Source organism: Magnolia sinica, chromosome 4 (genome assembly GCF_029962835.1).
Source record: "Magnolia sinica isolate HGM2019 chromosome 4, MsV1, whole genome shotgun sequence".
Taxonomy (NCBI): Eukaryota; Viridiplantae; Streptophyta; class Magnoliopsida; order Magnoliales; family Magnoliaceae; genus Magnolia; species Magnolia sinica.
Window position 1 is genome coordinate 13,282,781 of NC_080576.1, and position 21,919 is coordinate 13,304,699.

Here is a 21,919-nt window from a genome sequence, read left to right on the forward strand (position 1 = left end):
TCTGCTGCAAATGGATGGATTTCACCCAAACATCACGATGGGTCCCACATGTATTTATGTTGTACCCACTGCCTCTGTACGTTTAAATGCGGCGAAGAGGAGGTGAGTTGATACAACAGGGTAAATCATCATAGCATTACTCGTTTGCAATTACATTTACCCTCCTGTCAACATTTATCCTCCTCTTTTATCAGCGGCAACACAAGTTCTTCCAGTTTCTATGATGGTAACTAAAATTAGTTTTCTAGAAATGAAAAAATGCAGTGGTCAGAAGCCATCTAGCGGGCTATACATCTAATACACTTTCAATGTCAAAGGCTAAATATATAATCCAGAAGTCTTCAAAATGACTAGTTAAGAAAAAATGGATATGTAATGCAGCAGGAAACTCAAATGGGAAAATTGAGAAAAAAGACCACTTTGAATTTAGAAAACAACTAATCCATCCCATGGAATATGAACATACCTTAGTCTTCAAAACCAAATTACAGAAATGAAGATACTGTTATTTCGGTGGCGTATTTCCTGACTGGTAGAGATTTGAGGTGGTTTCCATCATTTTTGCAATGTATAGAGGCTGTTGATGTTTTTGTTGCGCATCGGCATCAAAATTCTAATATCCGAAAGTGGTTCTTTTCATCATCCTCAGGAATTCATCAGCATCAACTTCGCCATCACCTGCACATTTCAGAAATGATATCACTTTTTTGTTTCTTTCTTTTTGGGGGGAAATAGATATGATATATCACCATCCTGAGAAAAGTAGAGTCAAAACTCTTAGGGAGTGGAGAGAGAGAGAGAGAGAGAGAGAGAGAGAGAGAGAGAGAGAGAGAAAACTTCAAACTGAGTCCCAGGTCTTCAAGAACACAGAAAGTCTGTCACTTGTGAAAAGAAGGAAACAAAGTATCACATTTTTTGCTCTCTCAGGAGAGAAAAAAAGCATAACATAAGTGTGTATGTGTGTCCACACGTGTGCTTGCGCACACATCCTCATCATCATCGTTGTCGTCATCTAAGCCTTGTCACAATTAATTGGGTTGGCTACATGAATCGCATCCCCCATTCCACTCTATCAAGGGCTAGACCTTTAGGTAGACCATAGGTCAGCAAGTCCTTTCTTACTACCTCCATGCATGTCCCTTTGGGCCTTCCCTTATAGAGCCTTCAACTTGGACCAACTCATTCCCAACCAGCACGGTTCTTGGTCTCCATTGCATATGATCAAACCAGCCGAGTCTACTTTCCCTCATCTTATTACCTATTGGTGCTACTCCCAAGTTCATTTGAGTGCATTTATTTCTAACTCTATCCTTCCTTATCTTGCCACACATCCATCTTAACATCCTCATTTCAGCTATAGTCATCTCCTATGAATGTTGTTCCTTAACAGCCTAGCTTTAGTGGTAGCTGACGATCACATAAAACTCCAGAGACATATCCCTATTTCTTCCACCCAGCTTGAATTCTACAGGCTACATCCTTCTCAATCTCGAATTATTGACCCAAGGTATTGGAAGTGGGTATTTTGGGAAACTTTGTAGTTAGCAATCTTAACTAATTCCTCGATTTCACTCCTATTGTTACTAAAATTGCACTCCATATACTTTGTTTTAGTCCGACTAATTTTAATTATTTAGATTCTAAAGCATCCCTCCATAAATTTAGCTTGTGTTTATGCCCTCTCTCATCTTATCAAAACCATGTCATCTACAAACAACATACACCATGGAATCTCTTCTTGTAAACGCCTCATTAACTTGTTCATAACCAATATGGAAAGGTACAGGGTCAAATCCAACCCATGGGTCAAGCCTACAGACTACAGTAAGTGGGAACTCACTTGTCTCTCCACTAGTGGTCCTCACATTTGTTACCGCTTCCTCGTACATATCCTTAATCATGTCAATATGTCCTCTAGGAACTCCTTGATGGGGACATCACGCGCACACACGCACGCGCGCCGCCCCCCTACGCACGTATGCAAGGAAAAGGAGGGCCCCACCGTCAATCTAGCTCGATGACGACGTCCAAGGAGGGTCTCCTAGTTAGAAGACGAAATTTGGTTCAAAAGAGTGAGACCAATAGTCAAGAAAAGCCCATCATGGGATCTCATGATCGTGGCCCACTAGTCGGATTGATTTCATATTTTAAGTTTTGCTTATTGTTATTATTTAGAACATCATAAACGCTTTAAATTTCTTTGTTTGGTTTTTTTTTAGTTTACTTCATCGTCAAGTAATAGGTTGCGCACATGACGCAAGTTTAGGAGTTTAGGGTTTTCCCTATAAATAGGCACCCCTTGTAGTTCTTTTGATTAATTCAAGCTTAATAAAAATATCTGCTTTATTTTTCTGCTCTCTTAATGAGTTGTGGAAGAATTCAAAAGTGAGTGCGAAGCCCTCCCTTTTCGAAGGGCTAACTACGTGGTGTGAAGCCACATCTATCCTCATCCGTCCCTACCCTCTCTCATCCATATATTTCATCTTCTATCATCATTATTGCTTTGAATTTCTCAGATTTTACAGCTATTCATTCTCCTACAGCCAGTTTTCAGAATCTGGACCTGTAGGAGGGCTGAAACTTCGGCGGAGTACTACGCCTTGACCTTACGTCGGATCGTTGTCAAACTTGGAGGGATTGGAGGTCTCCCCTAGCCGACCAAGGCCTAAGTGTCACTTTGGGAATGGAGGCTTCCATCACACGTGCGGCCAACCCACCCAAGCATGTGTCAGCCCCAAGTCACCATCTGCACGCGGGAGCTTTCTCCGGGTCAAGTTTTCCTCTAGTTTTTCTCTTTTCATTCCTATTTCCTAAACCCTAGCCTTAGTTTGCATTAGCCCTAATTTATTTGCCATTTTTTTCACCCTAGGATTCCTTGAATTGAGATTGGGGAATCCCTTGGATTAGGGACTGTTTACTATGCATGAGTGGTTGATTTCTATTTCCCTTTGAGATCGTTTGGCTTATAATTTTTATTGGTCCAATCCTAGCCTGTGTAGGCCTGGACCCGCATAGATTCCCCTTTAATTGAATGTTTGGATTTTCATGTGAGATGTGGAATTTGTGTAATTATTTTTGAATTGGTATGATCTAAGCCTGAAATCTTGCATATCATATTTAAATCTCATGTCCTACATCACTCCTCTTTCTTTTCCAACACCCACCAGATTAAATCTCTAGGGACCCTATCGCATGCATACTCTAAGTCAACAAAGAGCGTGTGGATATCCTTCCTCCTCTCCCTATAGTTCTCCATCAGTTGTATAAGTAGGAAAATAGCTTTAGCGGTTGATCTCCTAGGCATGAAACCAAACTGATTTTCTGATACATTCATCTCACGCCTTAGTCTTTGCTCAATCACTTTCTCCTAAAGTTTCATAGTATGGCTCATAAGTCTTAATTCCACAATAGTTAGTGCAGTTCTGTATGTCTCGTTTATTCTTATAAATGGGTGCCATGGTACTTTTCCTCCATTCATCTAGCATTTTCATCAACCTTACAATCTCATTGAACAACTTTGTCAACCAAAACAATCGAGCATCTCCCATACACCTAAACCTCCATTGGTATACCATCTGGTATGAGGGCCTTTCCTTTTTCATCTTTCTCAAAGCTTCTTTCACTTCAGATATCCTAATCTTACGAAAGTATCTATGGTCCCTAACATCATTTTAGTTTATTGTTCCATCTATCCCCTATGATTTCAGAGTGTTGTCATTTAACAATTACTGAAAATAGCTTTTCCACCTTTCATTGATCTCATTGTCTTTTACTCGTACCCTCTGATTATCGTTCTTAATGCATCTAACATGATCTAGGTCCCTACTTGTACCCCCTTTGGTTATCGCTCTTAATGCATCTAACATGATCCAGGTCCGTACTCTTCATATACGTGTGTGTATGAAAGAGACGTGTGTATGAGAGAGAGAGAGAGAGAGAGAGAGGGGGGGGGGGGGAGTTATAAAAATAGCCTCTCCACTTTTCATTGATCTCAATGTCTTTCACTAGTACCCTCTGGTTCTCTTGTAATGCATCTAACATCTAGGTTCCTACCCTTCATGTGTGTGCATGAGAGAGATATAGAGACTCTACTTGTACCCTCTGGTTATCGCTCTTAATGCATTTAACGTGATGTAGGTCCCTACCCTTTGTATATGTGTATGAGAGAGAGAGACTGTGTTGGACAACTAATTACAACCCAACTACCACCGAAATTAGTTTTGGCAGTGTAGTTACTTCGCCTTTTATACCAAGAACCTACATCCTTTCAAAGGGTGAACTACAAGAATAAACCCTCCTCTACGTACATTTGCGACAAGGCACCTACTATGCCTCATTTCTGGAAGCGGATTGCCTGTAGCACCCACCACAGGGATATCCCGGGGCACGATATGGCCCAAGCTTTATGAGGCCTACCGTGATGTTTGTGTTTTATCCACGTCGTCCATCTACTTTGCCAACTCATTTTAGGGTATGAGCCAAAAAATGATGCAGATCCAAAGCTCAAGTGGACCACACCACACAAAACAGTGGGGATTGAACGCCCACCAATGAAAACTTCTTAGGGGACACAAAAGTTTTGGACCAAACTTATATTTGTGTTTTCCTTCATCCAGGTCTGTGTGATCTTATCTGTCAAAAAAAAAAAAAAAAAAACGTTTGTGATCTTATGAACAAGTTGGATGGAAAATAAAACATCACGGTAGGCCCTAGGAAGTGTTCAACGGTGGGCATTCAATCCCCACTGTTTTCTATGGTGTGGTCCACTTGAGCTTTGGATCTGTATCATTTTTGGGTAGGGCTAAAAGTTGAGCGGGTTGGGTCGGGCTGGTGCTCAACCCTAGCCCAACCCAAGGTCCCTATATCTCAACCCAAGCCCAACCCAAGCGAGCTCGGTCAGGTTGGTCAGGTGGATACATGCTAATATTTACATGTATTATTTTTTGTACTTATGATTTTATAAATTATATATGTAGTTATTTATCATAAAGAACTTCATTTTTTCTAAACAAACAAGCTAAAATATATATTTGGGAGAGAGAAATCCGGTATATCTTGTTAGCCTGAATCATCGAAAATAGCATGGGCAAATGAGACCCAATGGCATTAGAATTTCCTATACCTTCAACACAGATGATCCGCACTCAATTATAATTTATAACTTAGATATCCATCGCGTTTGGGTTGGGTCGGGCAACCCAAGACCTTGACACAAGCCCAAGTCTGCCCGACCCAACTTTTATCGGGTTAGTGTTTATCTAGCCCAAGCTTGAGACCAAACCCGATACATCATGCCCAAGCTCAATCCAATGTCGGGTCGGTCACGGGTTGGTTGGGTTGAACCCGCCTGACTTTAAGCCCTATTTTTGGACCCATGCCCTAAAATGAGCTGGCAAAGCGGATGGTCGGCGCCCTGCAGAACTTGGGCCATGTCGTGCCACAGGGATACCCTTGTGGCGGGTGTTGTAGGCAATCTGCTTCGCTTCCAACCACAATTACATGGCTTAACAGTTTGGCATTATTTATATAGATTGTGGCAGGTGGTTTGGTCGTGGAGACTGCAATGTGGATGGGCAGTCATAATTCGTAAAGAAACATCCTTTCCAATAATTGAACCATATCAATTCCCTCTTTCTATTTTCTCTAATCCTCAGGCTCCGAAACACTACTTTTTCAGCAGGAAGTGGCACATATTCATGTTCCTTTTTTGTTTCATACTTCTATGCACTTTTAGGGTTTTGTGGCAGAACCCAAACATGCATCACATCAATGATCACCATTGTGGGCAATATGTCAACAAAGTAGCAGCATTTTTAAGAGTTCAAAGAGCCGAAAAGACATTAAAGATGATGAGAGAACATCTAAAAGATGAAAGAAGACTAATATCCCCTTTTCTGGTTTTACCTGATAAAAGAGAGATAAAAGGATCCGAAACACTACTTTTTCAGCAGGAAGTGGCACATATTCATGTTCCTTTTTTGTTTCATATTTCTATGCACTTTTAGGGTTTTGTGGCAGAACCCAAACATGCATAACATCAATGATCACCATTGTGGGCAATATGTCAACGAAGTAGCAGCATTTTTAAGAGTTCAAAGAGCTGAAAAGACATTAAAGATGATGAGAGAACATCTAAAAGATGAAAGAAGACTAATATCCCCTTTTCTGGTTTTACCTGATAAAAGAGAGATAAAAGGATCCCCAACAATCGTCTGGCTTTATCTAGGAAACTTGACCCACTAAGTCAACCCTAATAGCTAGTTTCATTTCACAAGTAGCAAAAGGCAAACCCAAATGCAAATAATTTATCAAGAAATTAGGTAACTACAATTTGTAACTAAGGTTTCAAAGATGGACACACCAACCTATAAAGACAATCAAGACCTCAACTGTAATAACTAACTACTTGCACACTCAGAAAAATCGTTTGGTTACTTATAGAAGTTGAATTGAATCCTTATCAATATACAATAACCATAAAAAAAAGGAAGAAAATGAAAATCCAAATGCAAATAATGTATCAAGAAATCAGGTAACTACAATTTGAACTAAGGTTTCAGAGATGGATACACCAATCTATAAAAGCAATCATGACCTCTACTGTAATAAATAACTACATTGCACACTCAGAAAAATTGTTTGGTTACTTATAGAAGTTGAATTGAATCCTCATCAATATACAATAACCATTAAAAAAAAAAGGGAAGGAAAAAAAAAATGAAATGCGAAGAGGTCCTTCATACCATTGCGGTCTGCTTCTTCAATCATCTCTTTAATCTCATTGGGAGTGAATGACTCACCCAGCTCCTTTGCAATATGTTCAATGTCCGCAGCAGATATTCTCCCCTAAATCCACACTCAAAAGAGTTAATTATCAACAAGAAAGAACGAGAATAGAATGTAACAGTCCGAACATCACATTATTATCATGGTCAATGATGCGGAAAGCTTTTGTGAGCTCTTCCTTGGTGTCCCTTTCTCCAATTTTGGCTGTCATCATATGCACAAATTCATCAAAATCAATTGCGCCACTTCCATCCTTGTCTACATCTTTAATCATCTGCTCTATTTGCTGCAATAACGCAATAGTTTCACATTTTAGTAACATAATTAGACTTACGTATAAGATGAAAATTCTTTTTTTTTAAATGACCTAGGTGCCGTTAGATAAACTGAAAAATAAGCTCTGAAAATTAAGTGATGAATTGTAATTTTGAAATAGTTTTACGGATATTTTAGTCAAAAGTGAAAAGATTTTTTTTTTGAGAGAACAAGAATTTCTATTAGGGTCTGTTTGGGCGATGGGATTACAAGGGATTAGGTGGGATGGGATTCAAAAAAACAGAATTATTACCCATGGCTGGGATTGTCCCCTAATACATGGGATAAAATTAATGCCATGCTTTGTTGATAATACAATGGTATATTGAATGAATATACCCACCATCATTTGAAATTACTGAGAATAACACACGTGTTATATCTAAACCGTTCATTTGTTTTGTAACCTCATTTTATGGCATGGGCCTAAAAATGAGGTAGATCCAAAACTTATGTAGCCCCAAAGAAGTTTTCAACGGTAAGCATTCAATCCCTGTTGCTTTCTATGGTGGGGTCCACTTGAGCTTTAGATTTACCTGATTTTTTGGCCTATGCTTTAAAATAATCTCGATAAATGAGTGGACGGTGTGGATATAGCCCACACATCATGGTGGGACCTACACAACTTGGTAAACATTGAGTGAAATGGGCACAAGATCCAATGCAATTCCATTTAATGTAATTCCAAGCTTTCTCATTCTTCCCAAACATGGAGTGGAATTGGCACAGGACCAGATGAATCCCATCCCACCTGATCCCTTCTAATCCCACCGCCCAAACAGACCCTTAACAACTTGCAAAAAAGATCACCAAGAGAAACGCCCTTTAGAGACGCATAACCATGTTCATAAATTCGCCAAACAACCAGATATAACACTCTCATCAAAAAGTGGACCATTATGCTACCAAAAACATATTCAAAACAAAAAATGAATACATGTTTGGAATATTTACAGTATTATGGATTTTCTAAATATTTTTTTCAGAATTTTTAGGGTAAAGAAAAAAATTCAACCGTTACGGGGGTCATAACAGTCGTTACGCCCCTGGATCAGCCATTACGACCGATACCCGTATCAGTAACGGTAGTGATCGTTACAACCATTGTTACCTTTGTCAGATTTGCCCACTCCACCATCGTGCCAAACCCACAAAAGCAACCGGATAAAATGAGTCCACACTTTAGAAGCGAAGGAGCAATTCAAGAACAAATGATCAATAGATTCTGCATTCTCCCCGCACATCACGCGCATATTTGGAAATAGCAACGCTCTCCTTTGAAGGTTATCCACAGTGAGAATCCTCTTACTTCCAAACAACTAAACAAAGGCCGCAACTCGCGGTGGGGCTCCGTAAAACCAACAGTGAAATGGGTGAGAGCCATCGAATGAGGACTATCCTCCCGAATACACTTCACAAATGAACTCACCGAGAATTTACTAGAAGGATGTCCCAACCAAAGAAGAGAATCCGAATCAGAAAGGAATGGATGAACCTTTACCAAATGAGCCAATAAGACAACATAATCATTGAATTTGTCATCCGACATGTTCCTCCTACACAGGGGATTCCAAACCATTGTCCCTCCAAGAATAGAATAACAGTTCGCAACCATTACAAATGGTCTGGAGCTAGCCTTGCCACTCTAGGAAATAAATCTTAGAGAGCTTGATCTCCGCACCATTTGTCCACCCAGAACCAAATGTGATGCACGTCGCTCAAACAAAATGCAATGCTCTAAAACACAAGATGGTCGGTCGACGCTATCGCTTTCCAAACATGAGAAGCTCTATATAGCAATGATCCCTTCACTGATCATCCACCCCTATGAACCCCATATTTTGAAGCGACTGTTTCCCTCCATAATCTTCCCCCACTAAACGTGAACCACCATACCCATTTGCCAAGAAGAGCCACATTCATATCTCCTAGGCCTCTAATCCCGGCCTCTCCTCTAATCATCATAAACACTTCAAACCACTTGAGAAGATGAAACTTCCTACCATTTGAAGCACCATTCCAAAGAAATTTTCTCCTCATCTTTTCCAACCTATCCAGCACCTCATTTGGACATTTAAACAAGGACAAAAAATAAACCAGCATATTAGAAAAAGTTGTTTTGATTAACGTGAGCCAACCCCCCAAAGAAAGATACCAACATTGCCAGGAAGCAAGCTTCCTTTCAATCCTTTCTACCACGCAATCCCAAAGGTGTTTAGCCGGCTTGCTGATACACAAAGGAAGCCCTAAATAAGTCGAAGGAAAGGACCCAGTTTTGCCCAAAAAAATATCCGCCAGGCAGCGAAGATCTTCATCACAAACATTTATAACCAACAACTCCAATTTAGCCACATTGATCTTCAATCCTGACACAGCTTCCAAACATACAATCAATTTTCAAAGATTATCCACCAAGGGGAGATTGGCATCATAGAAAAGAAGCATGTCATCGGCATACTGAAGGACTAATCTGACACCCAATCGTCGAGGTCTTGAGGCCCTTGAAAAGCCCATTTTCTTCTCCTTTACGAAGCATTCTGCTAAAAGCTTCCCCAATAACAACAAACAAATAGGGAGATAAATGATCCCCCTATCTCAAACCTCTCGAAGCCTTGAAAAAGCCTTTCAGCGAGCCGTTGACCAACACAAAAAAGGAGGCAAACTGAACACACGCCTTCTTCCAACTTCTCCGCTTAGGGCCACATCCCAATCTACCAAGCATATAGTCTAGGAAAACCAAATATACGTGATCAAAAGCCTTTTCCACATCCAACTTACACACCAATCCGCTTTTCTTCTCCTTGAATTTTGAATCAATACATTTATGGGCTAAGAGCACACTATCTAGAATTTGTCTACCCGCAATAAAAGCACCTTGAGAGTCATAAATAACTTTAGCAAGAACACTTTTGAACCAACGAGCAAGAGTCTTGGCCAAAAGTTTGTGAGGGCCATTTATGAGGCTAATTGGCCTAAAGTCTTTAAGATGAACCGTCCCTTCAACTTTAAGGATGAGAGCAATAAACGAGAACCCTAGGTCTCTGGATAAGCGACCTCGACGATAAAATTCCACATAGAAATCCATAACATACGCCTTTCAAAATATGCCAAAACTTTTAGTAAAACAGCATCGGAAAACCATCGGAGCCCGGCACTTTCTCTCCACACAAAGAACCCAAAGCCGTCGTCACCTCTTCCTCCAAAAAAGCGCTTCTAAGCAAGAAGCATCAATTGATGGGAGCTGCATAAACTCAATACTTTATAATCTCGGCTGCTTCCAATTCTCCCCAGAAAGAAGACTAGAATAAAAGTGAACTATCACATTGCAAATATGATTCTTTTCTGTAATTCTTGACCCATCAACTAGAAGTGAAGAAATTTTGTTTGCCCGAGCACGAGCATTGGCAAAGCCATGAAAGAAAAGAGTGTTCTTGTCACCCTCTTTTAACCACAAGGCCCTAGATCTTTAGCGCCACCTAATTTCCTCTTCTTTGGCGCATTGGGCGTATTTCAAAGAAAGGTTTCTCTCCTGCTTATATCTTGACCAGAAAGGTCACCAGATTCCTCTAACATATCTAGCTCATTGATGCCTTCCACCATAAAGTCGAAATCCGCCTCTCTGACACTCAGAACCTCTCTTCCAAAAATTAATTTTATCCTTAAGAAGCTTAAGCTTCCTACTCAATCGAAAGCTAGCAAACCCATCCACTTCAAAGGAGCTCCACCATTCCTCAATTAACTCCGCAAAACCATCAATTTGAAGCCAAGTAGCATCAAACCTAAAAGGTCTAGGGCCCCAATTGTCTTCGGGCACTTCGAGGGTTATAGGTCGATGATCCGAAGCAATCCATGGGAGGCCAGAGGCCCCGTTGATTTTTTAAAGGAAAATGCCCCATCCAATCTGGAGATATCATAAATTTGTCCAATCTATACATAATCACCTCTGACTGCCCATTCGACCTTGTGAATCTAGAACCCCAAAGGGGCAAATTGACCAGCTCGTGCCTCACCAACCAGTCCAAGAAATTCTTCATGCTAGAAGTCCTACTCCCACTAGATTTTTCATAAGAAAATCTAACAACGTTAAAGTCTCCCCTGATGCATCACGGATCTGCCCACTTCTAACAAACACTGTCAAGTTCCTCCCAAAACTTGTCCCGAATGCTATAAGAACAGGGCACATAACCTGTTGAATAAATCCATTGAAAAACATTTGAAACATCCTTTAGTAATACAAATAAGGAAAAAAGAACTTGCGAAAGAATCCACCTTCCTCCACTTGTCGATATTCCAGCCGAGTAAAATCCCACCAACAGATCCAGCGGCATCAATGCCCACCCAATCGAAAGCTTTAACCCCCCACATAGATTCCACAATAACTGAGTTAGGAGCCTACAACTTGGATTCTTGGAGGGATATGATATCCACCTCGTCTTTTTTTCAAACTTTTCTAACCTTGGCTCTCTTGACCCTGCAGCCCAAACCTCTAACATTCCAAGATAAAATCATCATTAAGCAACTAATCTTCCCGACCTCACCCTCTTCCTGCTACCAGCATTACCTAAAATATCACAATTTAGCGAACATTCTAAACTCAATAGCTCCCACATGCCTCTAGGAGATTTTCTTTGGTTCAAATATTGGTCGTCCTATTGACATTGCATTCCCCTGATTTTGACGAATTGATGAAACCTGTAGACATCTTCGTCGTTGTCAAGGGAAAGCCCCGCCAAGCCCGCCACTCTATCCAATACATCCTTGGCCCATAAAAATTGTTCTTTAGTGATACCTTCGGTGTAGCTTGAAGGTCTCTGAAAAACTTTCATTGGACCAAGCTGCAAGAACTTCTAGCCTCGGATTCTCCGACACTCTCAACGCAGAGAGGTGATCACCATCAGTTCTTCTGTCAGCTCTCCTTCCTCGATTGCCTCACGAATGACCAAAATCCCTTCCCCAAGAAGATCCTCCTGAACCACCTCTTAAACTACGTTTGCCCCGCCTTCAACTACAGAGACTGCGCACTAACTCCTCTCAAGGGTGTGATCATCGCCAGGGAAGACGCGGGGCTCCTCGATGCACAGATCGCTCCGAACTACCAAAGCAATATCTCAGCTACCCACTGCAACTGACTCTTCGGAAGAAAAGGAAAGTTGTTGCTATTTACAAAGTATAAAAAGAGGGCTAGAGGAACACATGCGATTAGAAGATGCACGTTCTGAAATGTTAGATACTTCAACACGTGGACAAGTCAAGTGGGGGACATGTGCGAATACCCACACATGTTTCATCCAGCGACTGATCATCGCCCGAAGAGAACTCATCATCCTTCTATGTATCGAGTTCTAACTGCAACTTGAAATCGTAGGCCCAAGGCTTCTGCCACATGGATCGCTTCGTGTCCACCCCTGAGGACCGAACCAAAATCGGACCCGACTAAATCTCTACCTCGAAAAAGCGAATCAGGGTCGGGACAGCTTTGGGATCAGGACCTCCATCTAAGCCACCGCTCGAAGGTAGATTTGGAGCAGGAGTACCACCTTCCCGTGCACCCGCCGAACATCCGATGCCACCTGTCGGCTATCGACACCTCCATTCCTCGGCCACCTACTCCCCTATAGCCAACAGAAACGCAACATCACTCATCTTCCCTATCTGATACACTGCGAGAGCACACTCCTCCTGCACCATCTTCTCAAATCAGGGAAACGTCGTTATTCATAGGAAAAGTACCAAGCTCCCTTGTCTTCCACCGATCGCCCCACTCCCACCACCTCCCATTGCACCCTAAGCTTGAACTCCTCTTCAACCTTCACCAACATAGAATCAACATCCCTAATATCCTTCTTCCTTTTGACAAATATTCTTGCCACCTCCAATTCCTCTCCACTCTCTACTACAGAATCAATTTCCACAAACTTCCCCAAAAAACTCAATGCAAGAAGTCTGTGAACCAGAATTCCAAAGGTATCCCCCAAGATGAGAAACCGATTGTCCCCCTTCCCAGACAGGAGTATTCCTCCCATCTTCAAACTCGAGCAAAAGGACCGTCCCTATGGAGGGCACCAGCGAGAATCAAGCTATCCAAATCCCCGTCCGGGTGAAGTTGAATCCATACTTCGTGGTCCTCCTGATCTACGAATAATCGCCTCATCCTTCAAAGTCACTACAATAGAACACTGTAAAGAGGCCTAAGACTTAACAATAGCCTCTGGCTTCATACGAATGGCCCTAGACTCTGGGGTGTCGTCCGTGATCACCCATTTCCCTACCTCAGCATAACTAATACCGCCTGTAGTATCCCCCTTTTGCTCTACCTGAGGATCATTCAGAGGATCCTTCGCCTCCACCACCTCCCTAAAAGATTTGAGTTAAAAGCAGAGACAATCACTCCTGTAGACTTCTAAGGTGGCAATGCTTCCGATGCCATCTTTTTCTCCCCTTTGACCTGCACAATCTGGTTTCGCATCTTAGCCCCCGACGGACCCACCACCTCCTTGTTCTTCATCTCAGGTCTTAACCGAGCCCTCTGCACCGAGAGTTTAGCTCCTCCGAAGCTCACACCATGCAAAGTCTCCACTGTCCGAGAAAGCTCAACCTCGGAGCTCAACAGAACAAACTCAAAGCTCCTGTACGTTGCCAAAACTCAATCCCTAGGAATCACAACTTCCATTACTCTAGCCCTGCCAAAAACCTTTTCGAAGTTGATTGGCATCCACCCTTCTGGGAAACCAGTGACGTACAATGTTGGGTATTCTAACAGCCTCTTATGACCTCCCTTCGTCTTCTCTAGCAGCCTCCCACTTCGGGATGAGACAAGCTTCCACCCCTTTTCATCCCCTTCCATCTCCTCAAAATACTCATTTCCTTCTCCTGCATTCGAAACATCATCCTCTCCCTAAGGCACCCGACCGTCCTCTGCCGCAATCGCAGTACCTTTTCCTTTCTCTCCCGCAACATCCATTCTCTCTTAACTTGTGATGATCTTGTTGAGGTCTGAAATTATAGTTTCACATGGTTTAGATCTCCTTCAATTGTCCTAGAGCATTCATCTAGTGTGGGGAGCTGAAGGGAGGGGAGCATTCCTTCAAGTGAAAAGAATTTTTAATGCACCACTACTTTCAACATTCAGCCTTCAACACTAAACGAACGGAGGGGAGCTGAAAAAAGGCCCATATTTTCAGTGAAAATTAATTTAAGCAACTAAATAAGTTGGATTTGCCAAACGAATAGAATCAGTAAAATCACTGAAAATATCAAATTTCAGTGATAAGTACTAAAAATAAGTTTTATCAAACGGCCCCTAAGTTGAAGTTTACCTTTCTCCTTTTCAAAAGGTATATGTGAGTACCAAGGTTTTATCTAACATGTTGTTTCTATGGATGGGCTTCACACTATCAATCAATTAAAGTTCATTTGACAATTGTTATCACTTCTACAATTTAATGGTTTGGCAAAAGTTTTAGGACTGCAGAATTGTCTTTCCCTCCCAGCCTTCGAATTGTCATGGAACGAGAAGTGCCTTTTTAATGTGTTACGCTCCTCTGTGCAGTGTTTGGAGGAGAAAGGGGAATGGAAGTAGGCCCTTTCCACCGTTCGCATCTATGTTCCAAACTATCCAAACTATTCATCATTCCCATTACTCCATGGCCCATTTGCCTTTTTCTTCGTCAACCCCAGTAACTTAGGAGTGAGGCTTGACAATTAATGCCCTTTTTAACGTGTAAGATGCTTATTTTCACATTATTATTTTCTAGAGAATTTTTCCGTGTGGTATGCTGGTCCCATAATCTAGAGGTGCAATAACAAAATAGTAGTAGCAATGGAAGTAAAAAATGGGGGAATTAGCATGATTGCTGCAATGAAAATTTGATTAAGGGAAGACAAAAATGATGGCTTCAATGCCTTTGGGTCCGAGAAGTCTAGGTGAAGAGATGCCTTATGGCCCAAATGATAATATTGCGGCATGGGGCGAGAAAGAATTCAGTCTAGGCTGGGCATCTGGAGGAGTACTTCAAAGTTGTCAGGATTCAGGCGACTGTTATAGGTCCAGCCAGCTCCAGCAATGACCATTTAGAAGGCCACTCAGGCACCAACCTCACCAAAGAGAAAAAAGGATCCTTGGAAAACAATACCTCTTCTGTCATTTCAAAGCCCAATGCCCTGCACATAAATCATTTTAGCAATCATATTAGCATGACTCCCCAAAGAAAAAATAGAATGACCACATAAGAAGTTTATATCATGCAATTGAAGGACTGCCGTACCTCATGGCAACATTCAGCTCTTTGGCATCGATCGTGCCTTGATAAAACAGATTCAAAAAACTCATTAATTTAAAATATAAGAAAGCAGAAAAAGAAAAACTTCCCATAAATAGAAATGAAGTTCATACCAGAACCATCTGTGTCAAATAATTCAAATGCTTCCTTGATCTCTTGTTTCTTCTGCTGGGTTAACCCATGATGGCGACCCTTGGGCTTCTCTTTCCTAGATAATGATCCCCTACGTTGAAGACTTGCCTGTGTGCAAGTTAAAAACATCATTCACATATTTTTCCATCAAACAAGGACGTGGTTGGAGGTAGTACGAAAAGATTTAATGACCTATGGTTTAACTGAGGATATGGCCTAGATTGAGTGGAATGAAAAGAGTAGAATGAAGAAACATGATTAGTGTAGCTGACCGCAATAAGTTGAGAAAAGGCTTCACTGATGATGACAATGATGAAATCTCAATATGATGAAGATGATGAAATCTCACTTGTAAAAATTTGATGATAGATAATAATTTTGGAAGCTTTGTTCAATACGTCTCCATGACATCTTAATTGAAGATGCTTCCGAAAACCACAGTCAAATGCACATACCACAATTAGTGGCTTTAATTAGGAGGCATAATTGGAGGCAATATGAGTTTCATTCATATATATAACCAATGATTAAGGTGTAGGTTGGATGCCTATAATTAACCAATTTTCTCTGCTTGGGTTAACTTGAGAGAGAGATGGGATGGGATGTAACTTACAGGTAAGTGGAAATTCTCCTTTTTGAAATGTTTACAAGTGGGATGAAAAGTTGTAACTTCTAATGCAACTAGATAAAAAAAAATTAATAATAATAATAATAATAATAAAACTAATTGCACTAGAGTTCAACGCACCAAGTTGAAAGTTCAAATCATACAAGAGAAAAGATGCAGTGGCCTCTAGTCGATCACCACTCCCCTCCCAACACTACTACCACAGAGAAACAATAGAATTTGCTCAAAGAAAACTATCATTCAACGGTCTTATTTTATATGAATATGCCTTATTTATAATGAGTGCTTACAAGGTTTTCTTCTTGAGAAAAATCTCTAGCACAATCTAACAAACCTAAAAATATAATTGCTTGCTGGCTAAAATATCTAAAATAAGAAAACCCATAAACGTGAAAACCTAATAACATTTAATTCCTAATATAGAGATATATTTCCTAAAAACCATAAAAAAGGAAAATAGATGCAATCTAAAACGGGGGAAACCATGACTCTTCTTGTGCACGTGTGCAGAACATGCACGTGTAGGAACGGGTGCGATTGCATCAATTTCCCCCAACTCAGAAGAACTCAGCTCCTTTGAGTTAGTGGCATAAAATTCTCATACAGCTTTGGGTTGATGCATCGAAATCGTCCGCTAAGATTCACATGCTGTAGGACCTCGATCGACCCCCCCACTAGACAAGAAATTTCTTATACCCTCCTCGGCGTGTGAAAATTATCTGATCGTTCAACACATCTTCAATGACTTGCTGGAACTAGCATGACACCTCAGGTATTTGGATAGCTTGTTCTTCTGTCCTCTCATTTTCATGATGCCTAAGATAAAGTATAAGGTCTTCCACATTGAAAACATGGCTGATCTTCATTTCGGGTGGAAGTTCAATCAGGCATGCATTATCACCTAGCTTCTTTTGAACAAGGCAAAGGACCTGCCTTTCTAGAGTGGAGCTTGTTGTAAACCTTGCTGGAAACCTCTATGGTTTGAGCCGCACACCAACCCTACCCCCTTCTTGAAATTGTGCAAAACATTGTCGAACAACTGCAAGTCCCTTGTAATTCTCATTACTGAAGGTGATCTTCCGCCTGACTTCCTCATGTATCTACTTAACATGCTATGCAAAAGCCTCAGTATCTTGGCTCGATCTAGTCGTAATTGGAAGTAGGACTAAATTGACAGGCTGTCAAGTTCAAGTACCAGAAGCATTTTTGAAAGCAAGGGTCCCGTAGTGGTTAGTGGCCAATCAGTGGAAAAGCCCATTGGATTGACGGTTCATCATAAACATGTGCCCAAGGTAATTCTTTGGTTAGTGGCCAATCAGTGGTAAAGCCCATTAGATTGACGGTTCATTTCATTATAGTACACACAAGAACGAACACTGGATCTCTTCCCACGCATAAGGGACTTTTATAATAGAAGAATAACGTAATTCCCTGCCAGGGTATAGTGATTATAGAGTAAGGTTAACCTGATCTCTCCTTTGAATGATAGAGAAATACCAAACCGTATCAATGCAAATACGCGAAGGGATGGAATCCGACTAAATCAAAATGATGAGATGATCGTAGTTAGAAATAGACGTGTTAATATATGAAATTTCAATCATTCCCACAAAAAAAGATGAAATGAAGAATATCGCAAGGAATTCAGATCAGAAGGGAAAAAAAAAAAAACAGTTAGGGAAATGATATTTGAAAATATCATGAAATTTGGTGCAACCAAACGCACCCTAAGAGGAATTATACGTACCATCGGGTTGAATTCGCTGGGATTTCTTTTGGCACCTCCCTCTCTCTCCCTCTTTCTTGACTACTGCATAGATTGCTTCTGAAAACGCGGAGGGGATGGGGGGCTAGGTAAATTTCGCTAACAACGTGGGGAGGCTTGCCTTAGACTCCAATGTGAGTTTTGTACCGTCTAAAAATGGTGGTGATTCTTCAAACGTACCCGTGACGTAGCTGTACAGAAGTCCAGACCGGCCAAACCACTAAATCAACTGCAAATGGAGCATAATCTATAGGTTGAAGTGAGAAGACAGTATTCTCCATCTGATTTTTCCTTTTCAATTAGACCGTCCACTGTTTTTCTTTGGACAGCCTATTTGGTATCCTTAAATTGATGGTTAGGTTTGATTGATTAGAGTGATTTTCGATATTTGATCCATCCACGAGGAGACCCACTTTTTGGATGGTCTGGATAGCTGTAGGTCAGTGCCATATGGGAGAGGATGAGTCACCCTCTTTTTTTAAAATGGTGCAGAACTTAGCCTAACGATCATTGAAACGTCGTTTCTCCCACGCGTCGCTCCCTATGCAGAAGTTGTGCTTTCGATGTATTAACGCGAGTTTCTTTCGCATGGTCGTTTGGGTTAACGACGCTATCTACAAACGGGACTCGCGCGAATGAGATGGTGAAAAGGGGCTGCCGCGTAGGTGCCAACTTAGCACACATGGGACAGATCCCCTACCGTTCCATATGTAGGGACCCTCGTCGGCATGCCCTAATTGAAAATCAGACCGGCATGCTCTTCAAATATTTCACATTTTATGGGATAAATGGACGGCTGGAAAAAATATGAAATGTACATGTGTGGTTAACCTGATGAATGGACCTGCATGTTTTTGGATAAGGGCATGTTCACTGTTGGCCCTACGAGATGAATGGTCTGATCTATCACAATGCGTATTTCATGTTCCAATTCGCCCGAGCGGAGAGGATTAATGCACGTGAAGGGGAAGATGTGCGCGTGATCTAGAATCATCCAAAGCAATTTCGTAGTCTGCTTGTTGGACCACGCATATGGACGCTCAGAACCGTTCAAAAGGAGGTCCAGCTATGAGTGAAAAACTGGCAAGGTATAAAGGGAGCGGATTAGGTGCTGCTCCGGCTTCACCCAACACGGTGTGGCCCTGATCATGGGGCCCACCTTGATGTATGTATTGTATATCTATGCTGTCCATATGTTTTTCCGTATCATTTTGGGGCATCAACTCAAAAATGAATGTATGCAATTAGTGATGATCATCAGTTTACACATCGACTTCCGGTATTTTAATGGTTAGGATCGTCTGCAGAGAAAAGGAAGACCCTGGGCGGCCTATCCATGGTGGCCTTACATCCAAAGGTAGGTCTTGCACCCAACTTGCGGCCCATGATTTCACTTCAATTGCTTGACGTCCACATCTTTTTTAACCTTTTCAGTTTTATACTTTGAAAGTAGACTCTGTGTGAGAGTGGCCTGCGATGTGGATAAGGAATGGTCCACCGTCTGAATAAATCGGGACTATCCATTAGGCCAGGACTGACATTAGCATGTTGATGGACAACCTTTCTGGTTTTAGTCTTTTAGGTGCTTCTTATAGGCACTGATTGGCCTGACGGTGCATTTTTTGGACGGTGGACGGTGGGCCCAACATACCAACGACTCTTGTAGTGCTGATGGGCACGACAGATCTGGGATCAACCACTGGACTATAGCAACCGTTTGCTCTCCATTTCAATTAGATTAGCCCACTCGTGTGACGGAGGGCTTAGATTGAAAGTATATGTACATTGAATAATTGTGCTGGCACGCCAGTGTTTGCTTTACTCAAGGGTTGATTTAATCAGCCAACTCTCAATTACGGCCGGTCAGCCACCGGTTGTCATTTTTAAAACAATTTGGGAAATAACGTTTTGATTTAGTCAACCACCTTTCGATTAGGGCTTAGCCATTTTTCTTAATCCCTCATTCACGGCAAAAACACTATCTTACGCCGATTATTAATAAATAATCTTTTTTTCGCCGGCCTTTTGATGCACTCCATCAGCTTTTTTTATAATTTATGAAATTCATTACATAGAAGCGATAAAATTGTCTAGTGCATATGTTGTTTAAGATACATGTAATCTCCAATGAATTGTTGTTGGAGGATAATTCATAGTCATGGATTACATGTATTGGGATATGATCTTTTAAATGTAAGAATTTTTGGATGCTGAAATCTCAGGGATTTGCTATGCCCAAGGTAATTCTTTGGTTAGTGGCCAATCAATGGTAAAGTTCATTGGATTGTCGGTTCAGCTCATTACAGTACATCAATGGTAAAGTTCATTGGATTGTCGGTTCAGTTCATTACAGTACACACAAGAATGAACGCTGGATCTCTTTCCACACATAAGCGACTTTTATAATAGAAGAATAATGTAATTCTTTACCAAGGTATAGTGATTACAGATTAAGGTTAACCTAATCTCTCCTTTGAATGATAGAGAAATACTAAATCATAATAATGCAAATACGCGAAGGGATGGAATCCGACTAAATCAAAATAATGAGATAATAGTAGTTAGTAATAGACATGTTAATGTATGGAATTTCAATCATTCCCACAAAAGAAAAAAAAAAAGATGAAATGAAGAATATTGTAAGGAATTAAGATCAGGGAAAAAAAAACACAGTTAGGGAAATGATATTTGAAAATATCATGAAATTTGGTGCAACCAAACGCACCCTAAGAGGAATTATACGTACCATCGGGTTGAATTCGCTGGGATTTCTTTTGGCAGCTCTCTCTCTCTCTCTCTCTCTCCCTCTTTTACCCTTTATTGACTAGTGAATAGATCGCTTCCAAAAACGCCGTGGGATGGGGCCTTGGTAACTTTCGCTGACCAATGGCCACCCGTCGCTCTCTAAGCGGAAGTTGTGGTTTCGATGTACTAACGCGAGTTACTTTCGCATGGTCATTTGTGTTAAGGGCTCGCACCTGCAAATGGGACTCGTGCGAATGAGATGGTGAAAAGGGGCTCACGCGTAGGTGCCAACTTGGCACGCATGGGACAAATCCCTGCCGTTCCATATGCAGGAACCATCGTCGAAACGCCCTAGCTTAAAATCAGACTGGAATTATCATTGAATATTTCACATTTTATGAGATAAATGGACGGCTGGAAAAAAGAGATGAGCAACTTTATGTATTAAATGTACACGTGTGGTCAAACTGATTAATGGACCTGCATGTTTTTGGATAAGGGCATGTTCACCGTTGGCCCTATGCGATGAATGGCTTGATCTATCACAACGCGTACTTCCTGTTCCAAGTCACCCGAGCGGAGAGGATTAATGTGCGCGAAGGGGAAGATGTGCGCGTGATCCAGAATCATCCAAAGCAATTTCGTAGTCTGCTTGCTGGACCACGCATATGGATGATCAGAACCATTCAAAAGGAGGTCCAGCTATGAGTGAAAAACTGGTAGGTATAAAGGGAGCAAATTAGGTGCCGCCCCAGCCTCAACCAACATGGTGCGGCCCTGATCGTGGGGCCGACCTTGATGTATATATTGTATATCTATGCCGTCTATATGTTTTTGCCCTGTCATTTCACAGCATGAACCCCAAAATGAGTCTACATGTTTTTGCCCTGGCATGAACGCAAAAAATGAAGCTGATCCAAATCTCAAGTGGACCGAACCATAAGAAACAGTGGGATTGAACGCACACCATTATAACTTTCCATGGCCCACTGTAATATTTGTTTGTCTTCCAACTGGTAATAAGATCACGTGGACTTACGTGAGGGTAAAAAACAAATATAAGCTTAATCCAAAACTTTAGTGGCCTAGAGTCTTCAATGGTTAATCACCACTCTGTCCACCTGAGAATTGGATCTGCTTCATTTCATACCCTCAAATGATCAGGCAAAACAGATGGACGGCGTGGATGTACAATGCATGAATCAAGGTGGCCCCACAGTCAGAGCCACACCTTGTTAGGTGAGGCAGGAGCGCACCTAATCTGCTCCT

At 41.4% G+C, this 21,919-nt stretch overlaps 1 protein-coding gene across 2 annotated transcripts; it reads right to left on the minus strand.

Annotated features, from left to right (window-relative positions):
• Positions 1–309: 309 nt before the first annotated feature.
• Positions 310–20,747, minus strand: LOC131242484 (caltractin-like). Of its 2 annotated transcripts, none has more exons than XM_058241161.1 (7): positions 20,652–20,747; positions 15,494–15,620; positions 15,366–15,402; positions 15,234–15,261; positions 6,920–7,072; positions 6,744–6,846; positions 310–678 (listed from the first exon to the last, which is right to left on the minus strand). In XM_058241161.1, exons 1-7 carry the CDS (start codon positions 20,652–20,654, stop codon positions 614–616), a joined length of 516 nt encoding a protein of 171 aa, XP_058097144.1. In that variant the 5' UTR covers positions 20,655–20,747; the 3' UTR covers positions 310–613. The 2 variants fall into 2 exon arrangements, with proteins under 2 accessions (XP_058097144.1, XP_058097143.1); XM_058241160.1 differs by lacking the exon at positions 20,652–20,747 and adding an exon at positions 17,888–18,045.
• Positions 20,748–21,919: the final 1,172 nt, after the last annotated feature.

Coding starts and splice junctions, on each gene's coding strand:
- LOC131242484 (XM_058241161.1), bottom strand. Junction 15,262..15,365: donor GAGCTGAATGTTGCCATGAG/GTACGGCAGTCC, acceptor ATTTATGTGCAG/GGCATTGGGCTTTGAAATGA. Junction 7,073..15,233: donor GCTTTGAAATGACAGAAGAG/GTATTGTTTTCC, acceptor GCGTTATTGCAG/CAAATAGAGCAGATGATTAA.